The sequence below is a fragment of the Sylvia atricapilla genome, chromosome 1, assembly GCF_009819655.1.
Source record: "Sylvia atricapilla isolate bSylAtr1 chromosome 1, bSylAtr1.pri, whole genome shotgun sequence".
Lineage (NCBI taxonomy): Eukaryota > Metazoa > Chordata > Aves > Passeriformes > Sylviidae > Sylvia > Sylvia atricapilla.
In genome coordinates, this window is record NC_089140.1 from 74,504,064 (window position 1) to 74,520,974 (window position 16,911).

The window sequence follows — 16,911 nt, forward strand, 5'->3', positions numbered from 1 at the left end:
ATATTATCTGATGATATTTTTGTTCAGATATGCCCCACACTGTAAATGAAAAACCTAAGTGAACACTCCCAGTTGCCTCTTAAGACTGGTAAAATTCTGGAAAGTGTGAGGAAGCACAGAGAACTACAGTGAAACTCCAGTGTTTCACAGTGAAATAGTACTGGAGTGGATTGTTGTCATTTTAGACTTCATTTCATGTGTGCAGACCACATTCAACAGAGCTGAAAGTAGATGTTCCAAAGCAATTTTGCCCTTCTTGAGGAGTCCAGTGTAAGTATTTGTTCTCTCAGTGAGAAATGCTGGATGTGTTGAATAGCTCTCTTCTTCAAATTTGACCTTAAAGATCTAACAGGAAGATTACTTGCAGTGTGCTTTTTCTCTGAAATTGTAAAGTCAATAGGACTGTTCATGCAACTAGAACCAGCTAGCATTGCAAGAACTAAGTTCCATAAAACCTTTGAGAGCAGAGGTATTGGAGGGAGGAGAGATGGATGGATGGATGGATGGATGGATGGATGGATGGATGGATGGATGGATGGATGGATGGAAGGAAGGAAGGAGGGAAGGAAGGAGGGAAGGAGGGAAGGATGGAAGGAAGGAAGGAGGGAAGGACGGAAGGACGGAAGGAAGGAAGGAAGGAAGGACGGAAGGAAGGAAAGACATAGGCAAAGATACCAAAATTAGAATGAAAAGTACTAAGAACAATAGGCTTACTAACATTGGTATAATTTAATCTCTACCATAGCAGAGAAGATTTGGTTTAACAGAACTGAAAGGCAGCATGTCCTATATTTTTATACTATGTGACTAGCACACAGGAATAGGACCTCAAGAGCATGCCAGTGCTGGTATGGATATTGACAAGGAGAAAACTTCCTGGCTAACAGTGTTAATCTAGTTTTAATCAAATGGAAATGTCTTCTTAACCAAATGTTACCATGAAAAGAGGGAAATTCTGTGCGTTTATGTTGTAGCTGCATCAAATCTTCACAGGCAATGAAGTCTGTGCCAGTTTCAGGCTCATATCACATATCCTTCCATATACACATAATCACTGGAGGACCTTGTGTCACACTTTTGGCAAGTGATTCATTAGTAAATAGTGAACCATGGTCCCAAGATGTAAACCATGCTCTGAGACACCAAGGTTCCTGTTATGATCCAGTAATTGATACCTGGTCAAATTAAGGTGCAAAGAGACCATATGACTAAGTCAACAGTATGGATCTTATTTAACAATATAATGTGAGGTACAAGGATACGATAAAATAGAAGAAGGAAGCAGTGGGGGCGGGGGGGGAGAGAGAGAGAGAGAAATCAAGAAGAAGGTGGTAACCACTCATGGATCCAGTGGCATCTTCTTGGTCCTTCTTCACCCATAGCTTCTTAGTGGTGAGGTCCCAAGATGGTTCAAAACTTTTCAATATCTCTACATTTTAGCAGGCAAAGGAATTAATGCTCATTGGCAACACAGTTCTCTTTTTCTATTGCTTAAATGATTTCCTCACTTCTAATGCTAATTAGTCCTCATGCTCAGTCTTTCCTTTCTTTGGAACTGCTGAGCTTTTTTTGAGTTGGTGGGTCATGATCTCCCCCTGCCAGAATTACCTTTTACCCAATCAGAACTGATTCAGCACATTTGCTGCTTTGGATTTCCTTATAGTCCATAAATTCTGTATTCTTTGTGTCCAATATCAGTGATGTGTTCTTCTCTTTCAGTTTAACTTTCCCCTGCATCTGAGGCAACACCCAGAAAATAGTATCTTTATCTTATCCCAAGTTCCTGCTGTGGGAGCTTCTCTTACAGTCCAAGTTCTGAGTATCCATAGAAGGATGTTTGGGTGGGCCTAGGTGTTCATTGTTTGCAGATGCCATCTGTCCCATACTAATTTTATAATCTGTTCTTGTATCTCCTTGGCCTCTATATGACCATAAGTATTTTACTGACCAAGTTTAATGCTTTTAATGGTCTTTAACTGGAACCTGTAATAGATCTTTAAAAAAAGTGGTAGTTTTATTTTTTCCCCCTAAGAAAAAGAAGCTAAAACTGAATGTAGGAGGTGCAAAGTAGAGGAAGATACTAATGGAAATTTTAAGTTCTGCTAAGCAAAGTTATAAACTGATTGAAAATTAAATGAACTTAGTTGTTCTTCCTGACCAAAATGACCCTTTGCAGGCATTTAAAAGCTTTCTTCTTCAAGCATAGCTTTTACATACTGAAACTGGTATGTTGAACTTTTGAGGTAAAGCTAAATACTAAAAAAGTATTTCTTATTTGCTGTCATATGTCAGGGGCAGCATTTTGCCCTCCCTTTCCCAGACCTTCCCCAGGGCTCTTGCCTGCCTGCCAGGCACCTGCTCTATATATGATAACATGCTTCACTCACATACATTAGAACAGTATTTTATTATTCCCTTGTCCATGTGTCAATAGTTCTCAGTATCGTAGAATTACATGTAGTGTTCATACTTAATCTGATATGAGTGCTTCAAAAATACCACTTTTAAAACAGTGTGGGTGTTTCACTTCATGTATTTTCAAGTCCATCCATCTAATTGCTTTACCCTTATGCAAATACTTTGCAAGTCTACTCATAAACTAATGCAAATATGAGTAGGGAGAAGTAACTGAATATTGTTTCCTTCTCTTCTGTCAAGTAAATGGAAGCTACATGCCTAATTGTATTGAGCACTTTGCAGTAGCATGGTAAATGCAAGACACTGGTAATGTATGAAACATAGAACCACAGAATCTCCTGAGCTGGAAAGAACCCACAAGGATTGAGTTCAGCTCCTGGCCCTGCACAGAACAACCCCAAGAATCACACCACGTGTCTGAGATCATTGTCCAACTGCTTCCTGAATTCTGGCAGCCTGGCTCTCCCTAAATAATTTAATGAAAACTATCTAGTTTTGATACAAGAGTGAACAATATTATTTGACTTCTCCATTTTTCTTTTGCACATTGATACTTGATTCCAAGCCATTTATCAATTTGATGAGAAGTGTTAAATGAGACTGAGGGGTCAGTGGGGTTCTGCTAGTCATGAAGGTAGCTTTCCTGCTACTGCTTTTGTTAATATCTGAGAAAACTATTTTTAAATTATAGATTTTAATTTTTATTCTAGTAATCCCAGTAGCAGTAGTCTGCCATTTTGAAAATAGTTTCTAAAATAGATAATTCACATCTGTGTAAGCACAAAGTGAAATACCATCTATCAGTTGTCAAGAATATTTAGGAGGAAGATTGTCTAAATTACTTCCAGCAGGTGTAAAATCACCAACAGGATACATTTTGCTGCCTTCTTGAAGAACAGCTATAGCTCTCTTGCATTGTTTTCATTTAGAGATTGTATCTGATTATGCATTGTACTTAAAACAACATCATGCTTCAAAATAGTATAAGAAATTGGGAAATGGTTTAATCTGAACTCTCCAGCTCCTTTCAGTTCAATTTATCTTTTGGTTTTAAAATTTTATCTGCTTGTCACAAAAAAGATAGTCCAAAAGGGAAAGAACTGATAAAACTGAAATGATTTATATTCAAAGCCACAACTCAGGAGAAGTAAAGTCTGCTTCATCACAGTACATTCATTCACTCAAGGAATTAAAAAAAAAAACATAATATAAAAGAGAGTTTTAGAAATGTTTGACCTATACCTTATTTGAAATTATAAATGTGTAAATAGCCAATAATTTCAGCAGCAGTTCAAAAGCTGATTCTCCTCAGGGGCTTTTTTTTTTTTTTTTTTCCTTCTCTTGATTTTTTTTTCCATTAAATCAGATGCAGATGACCTTTCAAATATCCTGTATACACAGATAGCAAGGAAGATCTGGGAGTAATACTGTGGAAAAATTGGTGACTTGCAACAAAATACCCATGAGGGAGGGAGTTCTAAGAAGTTAAAAGTTGATGTTTACCCTTTTAAAATGTCTTCCTGCTGGAAGGTTTTCCTTATAAGAGTGTTTTTGTCTTTGAAGATAATTAAAAATAAGTTGAAGGAAAAAGACTGTAATGGTAAGTTCTTCTAAAGTTTCTAATACCTTTTGTTTTGAGGTGGTAACTATCTGAAGTCCCTGAAGACAGAGTAGGATTTGCTTACAGGAGTAAAAAAACATCATTGTCTTACTGATAGGTGTTACTTTCTCAAACAACTATTTGTGTTTCCTGAGTTTTTTCTATAGCTATTTACTTCAGAGTATTAGAGCAGTACACGATCACTGAGGGAAAAAAAAATACCCTGTAATTTTACAATAGTCTGGTCAGCAGCAATTTTAAATCTATAACCCTAGATGAGTTCCTTATCTCCTCAAGCCTGAGAACAGAAGCTGTCTTTTGTTTCAAAGATTCAATTCACACACTAACCAAATGCTTGAAAGGCTGTGCAAAGGTACCTTACACATCTGAACATATTTCAGAGCTTAGAAAATTATTAGTGAATATTTAGGACGCCTGGTATACTAAAAAGGCATGCATAAACAGATCTATGCAAAGAGTTAGATGTAAAATAGGTGCTGAACAAAGAAAGATAAAGTTCTGGGATATTTGCAGTATTGTAGTTTTTAAAACTAAGAAGTTACAAAGATGGCTGCCTGCACTGTAGACTCAGATGACTGGGCATGCAAAATTTGAGTGGGAAAAGATTCTGCATACTTGCAAGGACATATAACAGCTGAAGAAAAACTTGGTGCTCAACAGCGGTTCTGTTCATCTCTTCTGTTCCCCTTATCAAGGTTGTAGAAAAGCTTTGCTTCTTCATACTGGCTGTGCTTTTCTTCTGTTTCCTACATCTGTGGTCGACAGTCCAGTTATGCTGTCTGGATTTAGAATTACTGTCTTACACACAATGCAAACCTACACCAGATTAGTTTTTCTTGTGACATTTTTCTTGAGGCAGTAGAGTAAGTGCTCTCACTGTCTCTGAAATAGTATTCCTTCAATCCTGCCTTTCCTTTTGACTTGCCTAAGTATGTATCTCAAAGCAGCTGTGGGAGAAGACAAGCAAATTAAGCTTACTCTTGGTGTAAAATTAGGAGTAATCATGCTGTCCTTCGCTGCCAATGTTTTAGTAATCTGAAAGGTTTGGGGTTTTTTTTAGCTTCTGGTTGTTTGGTTTTGTGGTGGTTTGTTGTTTTGGTGGGGTTTTTTTTGTTTTGTTGGGTGGGTTTTTTTTGTTTGTTTTGTTTTTGTTTGTTTGCTTGTTTTTTGTTTTTATTGAGAATGTTTTTCCTTTCTTAATAAATCTCAAGCAAGTGACATTTATTAACACAGTAGGAAACAGAGGTTGGACGTGATGATTTGGAATATTTCTGGGTGAAACTGGTGGCAAAAAGAAACACAAAGACAAACAAACAAAAACCCGCCAAACCCCCTGTTTCGTAGAAAATTTTGAAATACTGCGTGATACATTAGAGATGATCATATGGGATACTTTGTCTCTTCCACACTCAAGAACAGCTGAGAAATGAGGCAACTACTCTTTCTGAGCATTTGGTCTAGAAACTGGCATAAAATCAAATTTCTGAGTCTCCATGCTGATGATTGTAAATCCCATTATAAATATTATCTTTAGGAATTAGAACTATTTAGAAATATTATTTTAGAGTGAATATAATAATTAACAACTATTACTACCTAGGCAACCTTGGATAGAAATTATCTATCTATTAAAATTATATTAGTATTTTAAGTTATTAAACTATTAAAACTATATTAGTAAACTATTAAAATTATATTAGTATTTTAAGTTTTGGCAGTGAGAAGATTGATTAATGCAACTCTGTAAGAGGTGAAGTATATGGAGAGAGAAAAAGAGAATTCTATTTTTTAAATTTTGTCTTAGCAAGTAGGAATTTAAATAAATGTCATGAAAATTCATTTTGAGAAAGGAAACAGGAAAGATACATAGAGTAAGGCAGTGTTCCAAGTCATGTTACTAAAACTTAAGAAAAGTTTTAATGAAGTGAAAGTATTTGTAAAAAGTGAAATTAATGTGGCAAGTAGAATATATGAGTTTCAAGAGAAGCCACTTGGGGAGACCTATATAGAAAATAAATAAATCTATGAGGAGACAGAAAAAAAACATAACTTTTGTTAATTTGTATAAAATTTAATTTTTTTTTTTACAGAATACTCCATTCCTATTGTATTTTTAAAATACCTGTCCCTTGTAAGAACTACTATGCAGAAATACAGCCATATTTTACATTGTTGCTACTGAAAATGCCATACAGGAGTTAGAAATACCTCTAGCAATAAGCAGGATTTCTTAGGTCATTCAAAAAAGATAATGAGACTGCTATATAAATAATACAGTTAGAATATAAGGAAACTGGTTAATTATCTATTTAGTTAGGTCAGGCTACGTGACAGACCATTCTCTATGTGTCAGGAGTGGCATGTTGTCTACTAAAAGCCAAGTAAAATAAATGGAATAGCTAGAGGACTGCTGATAGCTGTGGCACTGGAAAGAGCTGCGCAGGATTAATGAAGGCTTATCATTTAAGAATAATGGAAGAGATTTCAGTAATACTGATGTATTTCCTAGGAAAGGATAATGACATGCTGTAGAAAACAAAGTCATTAAAGGAATGAGGAATACTATTTTAAGTGCCATGTAAAAGTCTGTGTATCATAAAAGAGAATTAGGAAGTTTTCTAGGGATAGTTTAGAATGCTTTTCTACAATCAAAAGAAGAGAGTAAGAGCAAATAATACACAAGGCAAGAGCTAAATCTTCATGGAAATGAACTAAATCCAGGGGGGAAAAAAGAGAACATGAAGGATTTCTTTTGTTCCATAGACAAAACATAAAACCCCACACAAAACACCAGCAGCATAACTAATATAGCAAACTTTATTGGTAATTAGGAAAAGGAAGATTAAGTAAAGGATGCTTTTGATGTCTTAAAAATGTCAGCAAATGTCACAGAAGCTTTATGGAAATACTGGCTAGGCCTATCAACTGATTACCAGAGTTCACATACATTAGAAATAATTTTTCATCATTGTTGTAGTCCACAAAACACATTTTTTGAAACCAACAATTAACATTGTAAGGGAGAATAATTACTATGGAATACAGTTCTTAATTTGTATCATTGAAGATCAGGATAGGCTTTTTTGCTCCCAGTAAAAGTATTTGTGGAATAAATTCACTGGGGCTGATGATCCTGTCTTTCATGTATACACTATACTCTCTATGGTTTGTACTAAGATTTATATCCAAATCTAGTTATTTTGGCATTTTGCACTCTGACAGTGGAATAAAATATGCTGTTTTGACAGGAAAAGTTTAAATTGTAATTATAGTTATTTACACAGTGTTAATATAAACATGATTAAATTTAATTAAATGTCATTATGTGATTGCAGTTTCCTACATAATTGAGGTGCCCACAAGGTGTCTACCAGGCACTATTGTGGATAAATCCTCAAACTGTCTCCAGGAATCTAGCATGCTGGGATTCCACTCTAAAATGCCTGTATAGTAAAGCATGAGGTGTGGGTAATAAACACAAAGTTAAAGACCTGCATACAGCTGCAGTACTATGATTTTCTTTGGATTATGGATATTTAGTGGAATGACTTCCCTGGCTGAAGTATTGCAGTGGAGGGATACAGACTCTTTAGGAAGGATGGGAAGGGAAGACAAAGAGAGGGGTTGCCCTTTATGTGAGAGAGCAGCTAGAGTACAAGGAGCTCCGCTTGGGGGTGGAAGAGGAGCCAGTGGGGAGTTTATGGAACAGGATTAAAGGGAGGACAGGCAAAGGTGACATTATAATGGCTTGCTATATGCCACTTGACCAAGGAGAATGAATGGATGAGGCTCTCTTAAAACAGATAGAAGTGACCTCCCATTCACAGCAGGCTGAGAAAGGAGATCCTTCCACTCTGCTCAACACTGGCAAGGCCGTGTCTGGAGTGCCGTGTCCAGTTCTGGGCATCCCAATACAAGAGATGGACACACTGGAGAGAGTACAGCAAAGAGTGATTAAGGCACTGGAGCATCTCAAGTATGAGAAAATTCTGAGAGAGCTGCAGTTCTATGCACCAGGAGAAGGCTTGGGGAGATCTTATCAATGTACAAAAACACCTGAGGGGAGGATACGGAGAGGACAGAGCCAGGCTCCTTTCTGAGATGCCCAGTGACAGGATCAGAAGTAATGGGCACAAAGCAAAAAAGCAAGAGATTCCTCTGAACATCAGGAAACACTTTTATCCTCTGAGGATGACAGCACTGGCACAATCATTCTGCAATGTAATTTTATGTAATGATTTCAATTACAACTTCATTATTTAATAACTGGTATATAGATAAAATTTTTTTGAGAATAGTGTTCCCTAGAATAACAGATTTCATAATTTACTAGAAGAAGAGACAAATTTGATGGAAAAAAAATGAGTTGCATTTAAGAGTTTATACATATTCCACCTATTTTCTATCACTGATCCTCATTTAATGCTTACCTACCTGTTTAGGGTCATAAGATTTCTCTCTCACTGATTTTACTATGATATAAATGAGGTCATGATTGATACAGGACATCTTTATCCCTCATTGTTTTGATTGCTATGAGTAGATATAGTATCAATTCAGACTCATAAGAGGTCTCCTGGAATGTATGAAAAAATATGTCACCCCTCTCTTTCCCTCTCTTCCCTTCTATGGGATTGAATTTTACAATAATACTTTATTATTGTGGATATCACTGTTTTGGAGATTATTAAAATGTTTTTTATTCCTTAATTCTGATATATAATCTCCGCTTAAGTTGCCTTTTTCCACTTCCTGGGTTGACAGATACTGTCATTCATTTCTGTGTGATATGTATGGAGTATACATGAGAAGAAAATACACATATCACGAAAGTGATATGAAAACCATCAAACCTCTTACCAATTGATGTGTTACAATGATTTCAGATGGAAACAAAGACACTCTTCTGTAACATGTTTTAAAATGGCCTCCAGCAGTAGGCAAAATAATCCAAACATCTATATTTTAAATGTGCTCTGCTTTTAAAATATTCAGTGCTTTATATGTAGAATGCAAATTGTACATTAAGATATATAAAAACTAACTGGTTTAATGGTAATTTTGTTAATAACTAGGCTACTTTATGAAAAGATATATGAGCATATATATAATAATTCTTGTTTATAAAAACCCCCAAACTTACGGTTGGTTCTTACAACCACTGTTTTTGTGATTAACGCAGAGAGCATAGGAACAAGTGGTGACTTTTCCTTAAAAAAAACCGTCAAACTAAACAGACAAACCCCTAAGTTTTCAAATACATGGAGCTATTCTGAATTCAGTGTAAGAAAAGCATGTGCTGTTTTAGCATATTTGCCTTCCTAGGCAGTTCCTTGGTGGAATAGGGAGATTACTCTGGAAACTACTTAATCCTCTGTACAATGTTTAGTACAGATTTTTTATTTTAGTAAAAAAAAAAAAAAAAAGGCCAAAAATCATAGCATATAAAACCCATGGATATTCAGAAAGCCTCCAACCATCTGAGGAAAATCTCATCAGATATATTTTCATTCTGAGACCACAGGAAAATGTACAGAGACTACTTGTAGAAGTGAGAATGTAGGTTTGTGCCATATCAACTTCAGGAGGAGGAGAGACAAACAATGGGTTTTTTTGTTCAGTCCAGCGTTTTAATGAATTGGGGATCTGAACAACTGCCGTGGGTCAGGACCTTTTCTTCTCTTTAACATAAGAATTCCCTTCTGCTTACTTACACCCGGACATCTGTTGGAGGTGCCAGGAAGAGTAAGGGCACTTCAGGTCTACTGGCATTTCTCTGCTTTCTGTCTTTACCTGATGTACAGACTGTATTTATTACATGAAAATTGGAAGACAATATGCATATTGGCTTATGCAAGAACTTTTTGGTGTATGAAATTCAATTAGTCTCTCATCTTAGCTCAATGCTTGTGTGTCCTCTGGAGTGGAAGCTACAACAACCTAGTGAAGCTGAAACTTTCTTGCTCTAACTTTCTGAACATCAGCTAAAGACCTTGGCTTGAGGAGGGAGATTGGATATTGGCACATTGACTTAGTGCATCTATGAAAGACCTTTTGCTGCTGCTCTTATGATGTTTCTTAAAAAAATATCCTGCCTTTCTCACCTGAAGTCCTCGAATATGTTGTCAGTGACAAGACCATTTACCTTCTCCAGACTGTGACTCATGCCTTTAGAATGATCTACAGTAAGAGGAAAAAGACACAAACCTAGTGACGAAAAAACATATTTTTGAATGGTTATGGAAAATTTCTGGAAATTGAGAATCTTCAAATTTATATCAGTAGTGAAAATTGTAGGGAGCTGTGAAAATTATAATTGTATTTATGTGATAGGTATTATTTCACTCAGGAACGTGGAAAGACATGCTAAAAAGCTATATTAATTTTAATTTATCTCATACTGTTTTAAAACCTTGGTAAGAAAAAACAAAAATTTTGAACATCAAGGAACTAATGTGATCTTTATCAATAAAAATAGTGGAAAATATTTTTTTTCTTTTCTTTTGATAATCAAGTTAAGCAAATACAGTCTGAAAACAGTCTGCACTGCAGATTGGAGTTTTTAATTTCTGATTCTTGCAAAAGAATTTCAGACTACTCCTCATCTTACATTACTTGTTGTGCTTCCACTTCAATTTTCTAATCCCTTATCTTTCCCAGTCTCACAAAGCATTATTTTTGAAATCTGTCTTTTTTCCTTTCTGCTCATCTCCTCTTAAATACACAATAGCACAGCCCTGGCAAACTGACAATATAACTGAGTGAGAAAATTTTATGTGTGACATGTCTGAATAAAACTTAGTGCAAGTTACAGAATCACTGAAAAAAGTTGCTTAAAATGTTACCTTTTGGATAAATTTAAATAAGTGAACCTCTTTGGTGAGTAAAATGTGGCTTAAAGCCATGACTTGTTAAATCTGTCAACTGTGAGAATACTGCACAGAAAATGAGCTGGTCTGAGAATCTTTTACAGTAAGTGCAGCTAAGAACTGCATAATTTAATAGTTCAGTTCATGATGCTTAAAATAAGTATCTCCATTGTGGGAATTCTATATAAATAATTTTTTTTTCTCTGACTTCATGTCAAATCTACCCACCATTGTGATTATGTTTAGAGACACAAACATTATTATTCAACTAAGTATCCAGTCAAGTTGCTAATATTAAATGTGCACTAGAACACTGAAAGAATTGGCAAATTCTTGTCGTGTATTTTGGCTTTACATTGCTAATGCCATTAGAAAAAAAGCTAATAGGTTATAATTTGCCCTGAAATGTGTACTCAGAATTAGGAGACACTCAGGACTTATTTGTATAAAATCTAAAAGATAGAATAACTCAAGAGTGTACTGAGGTCTCATTGTTACCATGATACTAAGATTAAATTGATATATTGACCTATTGCTGAAGAAGGTAGAAAAAAAAATTGCTGCATTATACAATTAAAAATGACTACTATAAAGTAGGAGAGTAAGAGTCCATTTAGTAACTTAATATTAAAGTAGTCTGCCATTTTTCAAAGACTACAAAAACTTTAAACCATATTGGAAAGTGTCTTATACAATATAGTATATTAAATTAAAATTAACATGAATTGTATTAATGCCTACAGTAAGTTTTCTAACTAAAGGGAAGTTTCTTAATACAGTCATATCTGGTGTCTAGTTACTTGAATACCAATCACTGAAAGATCATAGAGGGACTTCTGAATCTGAAATTCAAATAGAAATAGGTGTGACAAATCTTAAAGTCTTTATCTGGCATTGTCATAAATTATTTTGAATTCCAGAATTAGCTTGTATGATAAAATAGATCTGACTAGCTCTATCTTCTCTCAGTTTTTCACAGTAGTGTCTTGTCACTTTTTGGTGAAAATAGGATTAACACTTTGGGTGCTGTTAGAAAAAAATGTCCACCCACTTTACACCCATTTTGGGAGACTTCAGAATTGAGTGGATTTCATGAGGGAAGGTAGAGAGAAATCCCAAAATCCTGAGTGGATAGCTTTGATTTGGATCACTGGATGTTAATTAATGGAATAATGGATTTCCTGTGTTGTAATTTTCAAAACAGAATTATTATGTTGCTCAACTAAAGTCTTCTGAAAATATTTTTACAAAGCTCTTTTACAAGTATAAAATTTATTGAGCTGAATTTGATTTGGGCATATTTTCATGAACTTATTTTATTTATGGTGGCATTTACCCTAAGGAGGGATATAATATGTTAATTAATCCTGGGCGGTTTCTCACAATTGAAGAAAAAGTAAATCTTTCTCTTAAAACCTGTTTTTATCTCTGACTTAGATTGGTAATTCACTTTCATTTTTAAGTATTCAGATAACACTCCATTTTGAGACTGTAATAATATCTTCTGTTTAACAGGGACTTTCCTTTTTATCTATATGAAGTCCTTCTGGATTAAAAAGTTTGTTCAATCAATTTAGATAGAAGATATGCAAAAATGTCTTTCATGGTAATTGCAATTACTGTATGACAAAACAGGGCTATATAAAATAATATCAACTGACATTCTGATTTTCTATAAAGTGAGAAAAAATATGCATAAAATACATATACCAGTGCAGCTGAAAAGGGAAGTGTTTCTGTGGAAGAACAGCAAGAAATTCAGTGAAACTGGAGTTTGCAAAATATCAGTGACAGATATGAAAACAAAATCACATCTTCACAGCTGATCATTTTGTGCAATGAAATTGCTAAATGAAACAGATGTCTTTCTGTTTCTCATTTTGGCTGACATGAATCACAGATGCCCATTAGCTAAAATAACTATAGGAAACACTTTATACTAAAAGTAGCTGAGAAATATTTCACGGAACATTTTTTGGTACTTGAGTAAAATGAAAAAATCTCCTCAGCACTGATTGACAAACTGCTCATGCTTTTCAGAGTTGGGTAATGATTCACCATATAGGGCTGTGAAGCACCTTGGGCAGTCTTTAGTCACCTTGACTCCTCTAGTAACATTGGATTGAATTAAGAGCTAAAAAACCAAAATCAAAGGTATTGTCTTTCGTTGTTTATATACACTACACATTTTCACCCCTTGAATTATGTCTGGAAGACATGCTCATTTTATCTATAATTTTGTGTTTCCTGATCACCCAAAAAGACCTGAAAGGTTATTCTGAATTTGAAGCTTTTCTACAATAACTCTGGACTCTTATATATATATATATATAATTTAAATTGGATTATCAAACCAAAGGCATTATTAATATGTTTTTACAGAACATAGTGTTATAGCTTAAAGTCTTCCGACTGTGTAGGTCGGTACTCCTTTTAAGCATGTTACTGTAAAGTGCAACTCAGCTCCTTAGAAGTCTTTATGTGGATGTCTCTAAGTCTTATATTCAGATGCCTTTCCAGACTTTTGGCTAATATATGTGTGGGAAAAAAATAAACAAACAAAAAATCCCCAAACCAAGAAAGCCATGCAAGTAGAAAGTTTGCATTTGGCCCAGGTAGTAGGTTAATAATTTTGTGGGCATAAAAATCATTTTCACATCACCTCACTAAGATTTACACATAGCTGGAGGAGAGGCAATGGAAAATCACCAACAATCATAGTACCATATATCATTGTCAAATAACTGCATTAAAAGATCTTTGCATGCTAAATTGGATCTAAACATAGTTGTTCAAAAGTCTCATATTTTTTAGTGCAGAGATTTTCTTAGTTTTCTGATTTACTGCTCTTCACCACACTGTGCAGGCTTCTAGTGCCAAGCAATATTTTAAGGCACCAGAAAATGATTATCGGGATTGCTAGACTATTTCACAAGTTCCTGGCATGGTTTTGCTAAATATCATTCTCCAAAACAATTTCCATGCATCATTTGTATGTTAAATTTGGCCAGACATTCTTGCTGGGAATTATTTGCATGGAGTTATGCTATTTTTGAGATAACGTATTAGGATGGATTTTGCCAGGCTGCTTACTGGTTTCTGAGTCAAAGAACAGACATTGCAGCACTGACACACTACTGTCAACTTTCGCAAGAATTAATAATACCAGACCTGGCTTTAGAAGGCATCTGGGAAAACTGCAATTGTGCCCATTTAAAGATCCCTCTCAAAAAGGACCTTATTTTATATTTTTGTCACAGGTGTAAGGAAGAGCAGCCTCTTATCAGGCTCTTCATCATTCTGCTGTGAAAATATTTCAGAGTGGTTATGGACCAGCATTAAGTTCCTAGGACCAAAGTGTTTTTGAAGTGAAATTATATTCTAGAAAGATATGGAGAAGAAAACACTCAAGCACGATTTACCCTATATAACATTTTTAAATGGAGCACAGCTTGAAAGATACTTGAAGATTCTTAAAAAGAAGAGTGAAAGGGTTGTAGGCATGAAGGGGTTAATTGTGTCATGAAAGGTCACACTTTTGGTGGCCCATCAAAGGAGGAACATGATGAATTAAAGTTCACTTTAAAAATTCATTTCTCAAAAAAGGTGTGAGAATGGCTTGAAAACTTCAGTTTGAATTCATCAAGAGAAACAGAGGGAAAAGAAAAAAACATATTTATTTGCAAAGGGTACTTTTTTTAACATCTACCTTCAAACTCTTTATGTTTAGTGGAGTTTTTTTATTTTTTCATTTATCATAGAATGAAAAGAAACCATAAGGAAATATTTACTTTGTAAAGTAAGCATACATATGTGTAGTGTAAGCAAAGTTTAATATGTCTAAATACTTTTATGTAGAAAATCACAGTTCAGAACATGATAGTGTTCAAATTTCTACCATGAAGGTTTTGATCCAAAATACTTGGTGAGTTCTATCTGTTCCACATATATCAAGTTTGTGGGAAATATTCAGTGTTTGAAAAAATTTTACAACATAGAAGTCTACAGTTTGGCTTATCCCACTAGTCCAATCTGTATATTAGGTTTCAGCACAAAAGACAAGGGAAGACACATTCAAAACCATAATAATTAAATATTTTTACTACTTGTTTTTACTAATACTTACAGCAGATGCTACAGAAGACAATAAGAGGGCATCATAGATGAAAAAGAGAAATATTTTCATGGCTGCATAGCAAGAGGGATATTTATACTAGGCTACACATTTATATACATTTTTCATTATCTGAAATGTAAGCTTAAATAAACAAAAAAACTCTTCACTTGACTGAATATAATTTTACTGCTCATCTAATCAATGCTGTTATTACATGTGCAAATAACTATTTTTAGAAAGAAAAAAATGCACTAGTTCTTAAAATGGAATATTTTGGTATTTCTTGGGTGTGATTTAAAAAGAAATATATTTGCACTTCATTTTTTGCAATAAGAGCTTCTACTTTATTTGAACCTTCTGCTGAACTCAAAAGTAAGCATACAAAAAGAATATATTTTATGGTGAAAATAAATCTGAGTGCCAGTTAATATGGAATCAATGAGATTGCAAAAACCTTTCCAACAAGGTGTTGAGAAAAATTATGCTAAATGTATTCAAAAGATCAAATGAGCCATCATCCAAATTACTGTGCTGAACAGCAAAACATAATTGAGTAATTTTTCATAAAAAGGCAGTCAGGACTGCAAGTTATATATGTGGTGTTAAGCTTTCTACAACTTAAATAATGGGTGTTAAATCAATACCTTATATGCTTAATAAATTTGGGGTTTTCCTTTAGTCTATTTACATTAGTCAATGGAGTGCAAGTGATAATGACTTAAAATTTGGGAGAAATATTAATAATATGAAATGATTTTTTTTAAAGAATATTATTTAATTAAAACAGTGGTTCTGTTTTCCTTAATTGTCTTGTATTTAGCCATGTTCTTTATCTGCTTAGTGAATTTACAACTAGCACAGCAGTTGTGAATTTTTAATAGGATCTCTTCAAGGAAAGAAAAGGTCAATATTAACATAAAAATCTTTTTTAAGAACGTGGTGCAGAAGTTTCTTAGCAGAGAACAGGTGTTGCTGCAAAAGCAAAACCTTCTAGAACAGTCAAGTTCAAGACTCTTGGAGCCGAGTTAGGAAACTAGCTGTCAGTCAATGGTGAATAAAAGTTACTTTCTTGATGGTATCAACAACATCTGTTGCATATAGAATAATTTATGATAATGGTATTTAAAAACCTCCATTCTTTTCATTGCTTCTAAACAAAACACTGTCTTCTTCCATTTCAGCTTCATTCTGACCAGGATAAGGGAGATGGATCACTCAAATACATTTTGTCAGGAGATGGGGCTGGTACTCTTTTTATAATTGATGAGAAAACAGGAGATATTCATGCAACTCGGAGAATTGACAGGGAAGAGAAAGCCTTTTACACCCTGCGTGCCCAAGCTATCAATAGAAGAACTCTGAGACCAGTGGAACCCGAGTCTGAGTTTGTCATCAAGATCCATGACATCAATGACAATGAACCAACATTTCCTGAAGAAATTTACACTGCTAGTGTTCCGGAAATGTCAGTAGTAGGTGAGTTCTCTATACTGAGGCACAAATGCTTTTTCTTCATTACTTGAAAAATTGTTTCCCCATCTTTTAAGAAACCAGTCATGCAGAATTCTACCTGATGAGTTATGTATTTTTCATTTTGACATAGTTGTTCAAATATTGAAATGGCATTCAGAACCAGATTTTTATGTTCTGAGATCCATTTCTACTTGCAATATCCAAATTACTGGCTTTACAGTTCTTTGGAATATAGAAGTTATAGATAGTAGGTAATGGTGAATCATCCTTTTCCTTAGTAACTGAATAAGAATAAGAATGAGAATAAGAATAAAAGAATAAGAATAAGTTGACAAAATTAGCCTGTTGAAAGTTCAAATTTTTTTTCTTTCATTTTCACTGGAAGTTCCCAGTGGAAGTAAGCACTGAATGGA

At 34.6% G+C, this 16,911-nt stretch overlaps 1 protein-coding gene across 3 annotated transcripts in view; it reads left to right on the forward strand.

Annotated features, from left to right (window-relative positions):
- Window positions 1-16,911, forward strand: part of CDH10 (cadherin 10) — a 94,788-nt gene that overhangs the window by 44,426 nt on the left and 33,451 nt on the right. For all 3 annotated transcript variants that reach the window (XM_066326254.1, XM_066326246.1, XM_066326262.1), the window contains one exon: window positions 16,207-16,501. In XM_066326254.1, coding sequence (XP_066182351.1) covers window positions 16,207-16,501 — 295 coding nt within the window. The remainder of the gene's footprint in view (window positions 1-16,206; window positions 16,502-16,911) is intronic.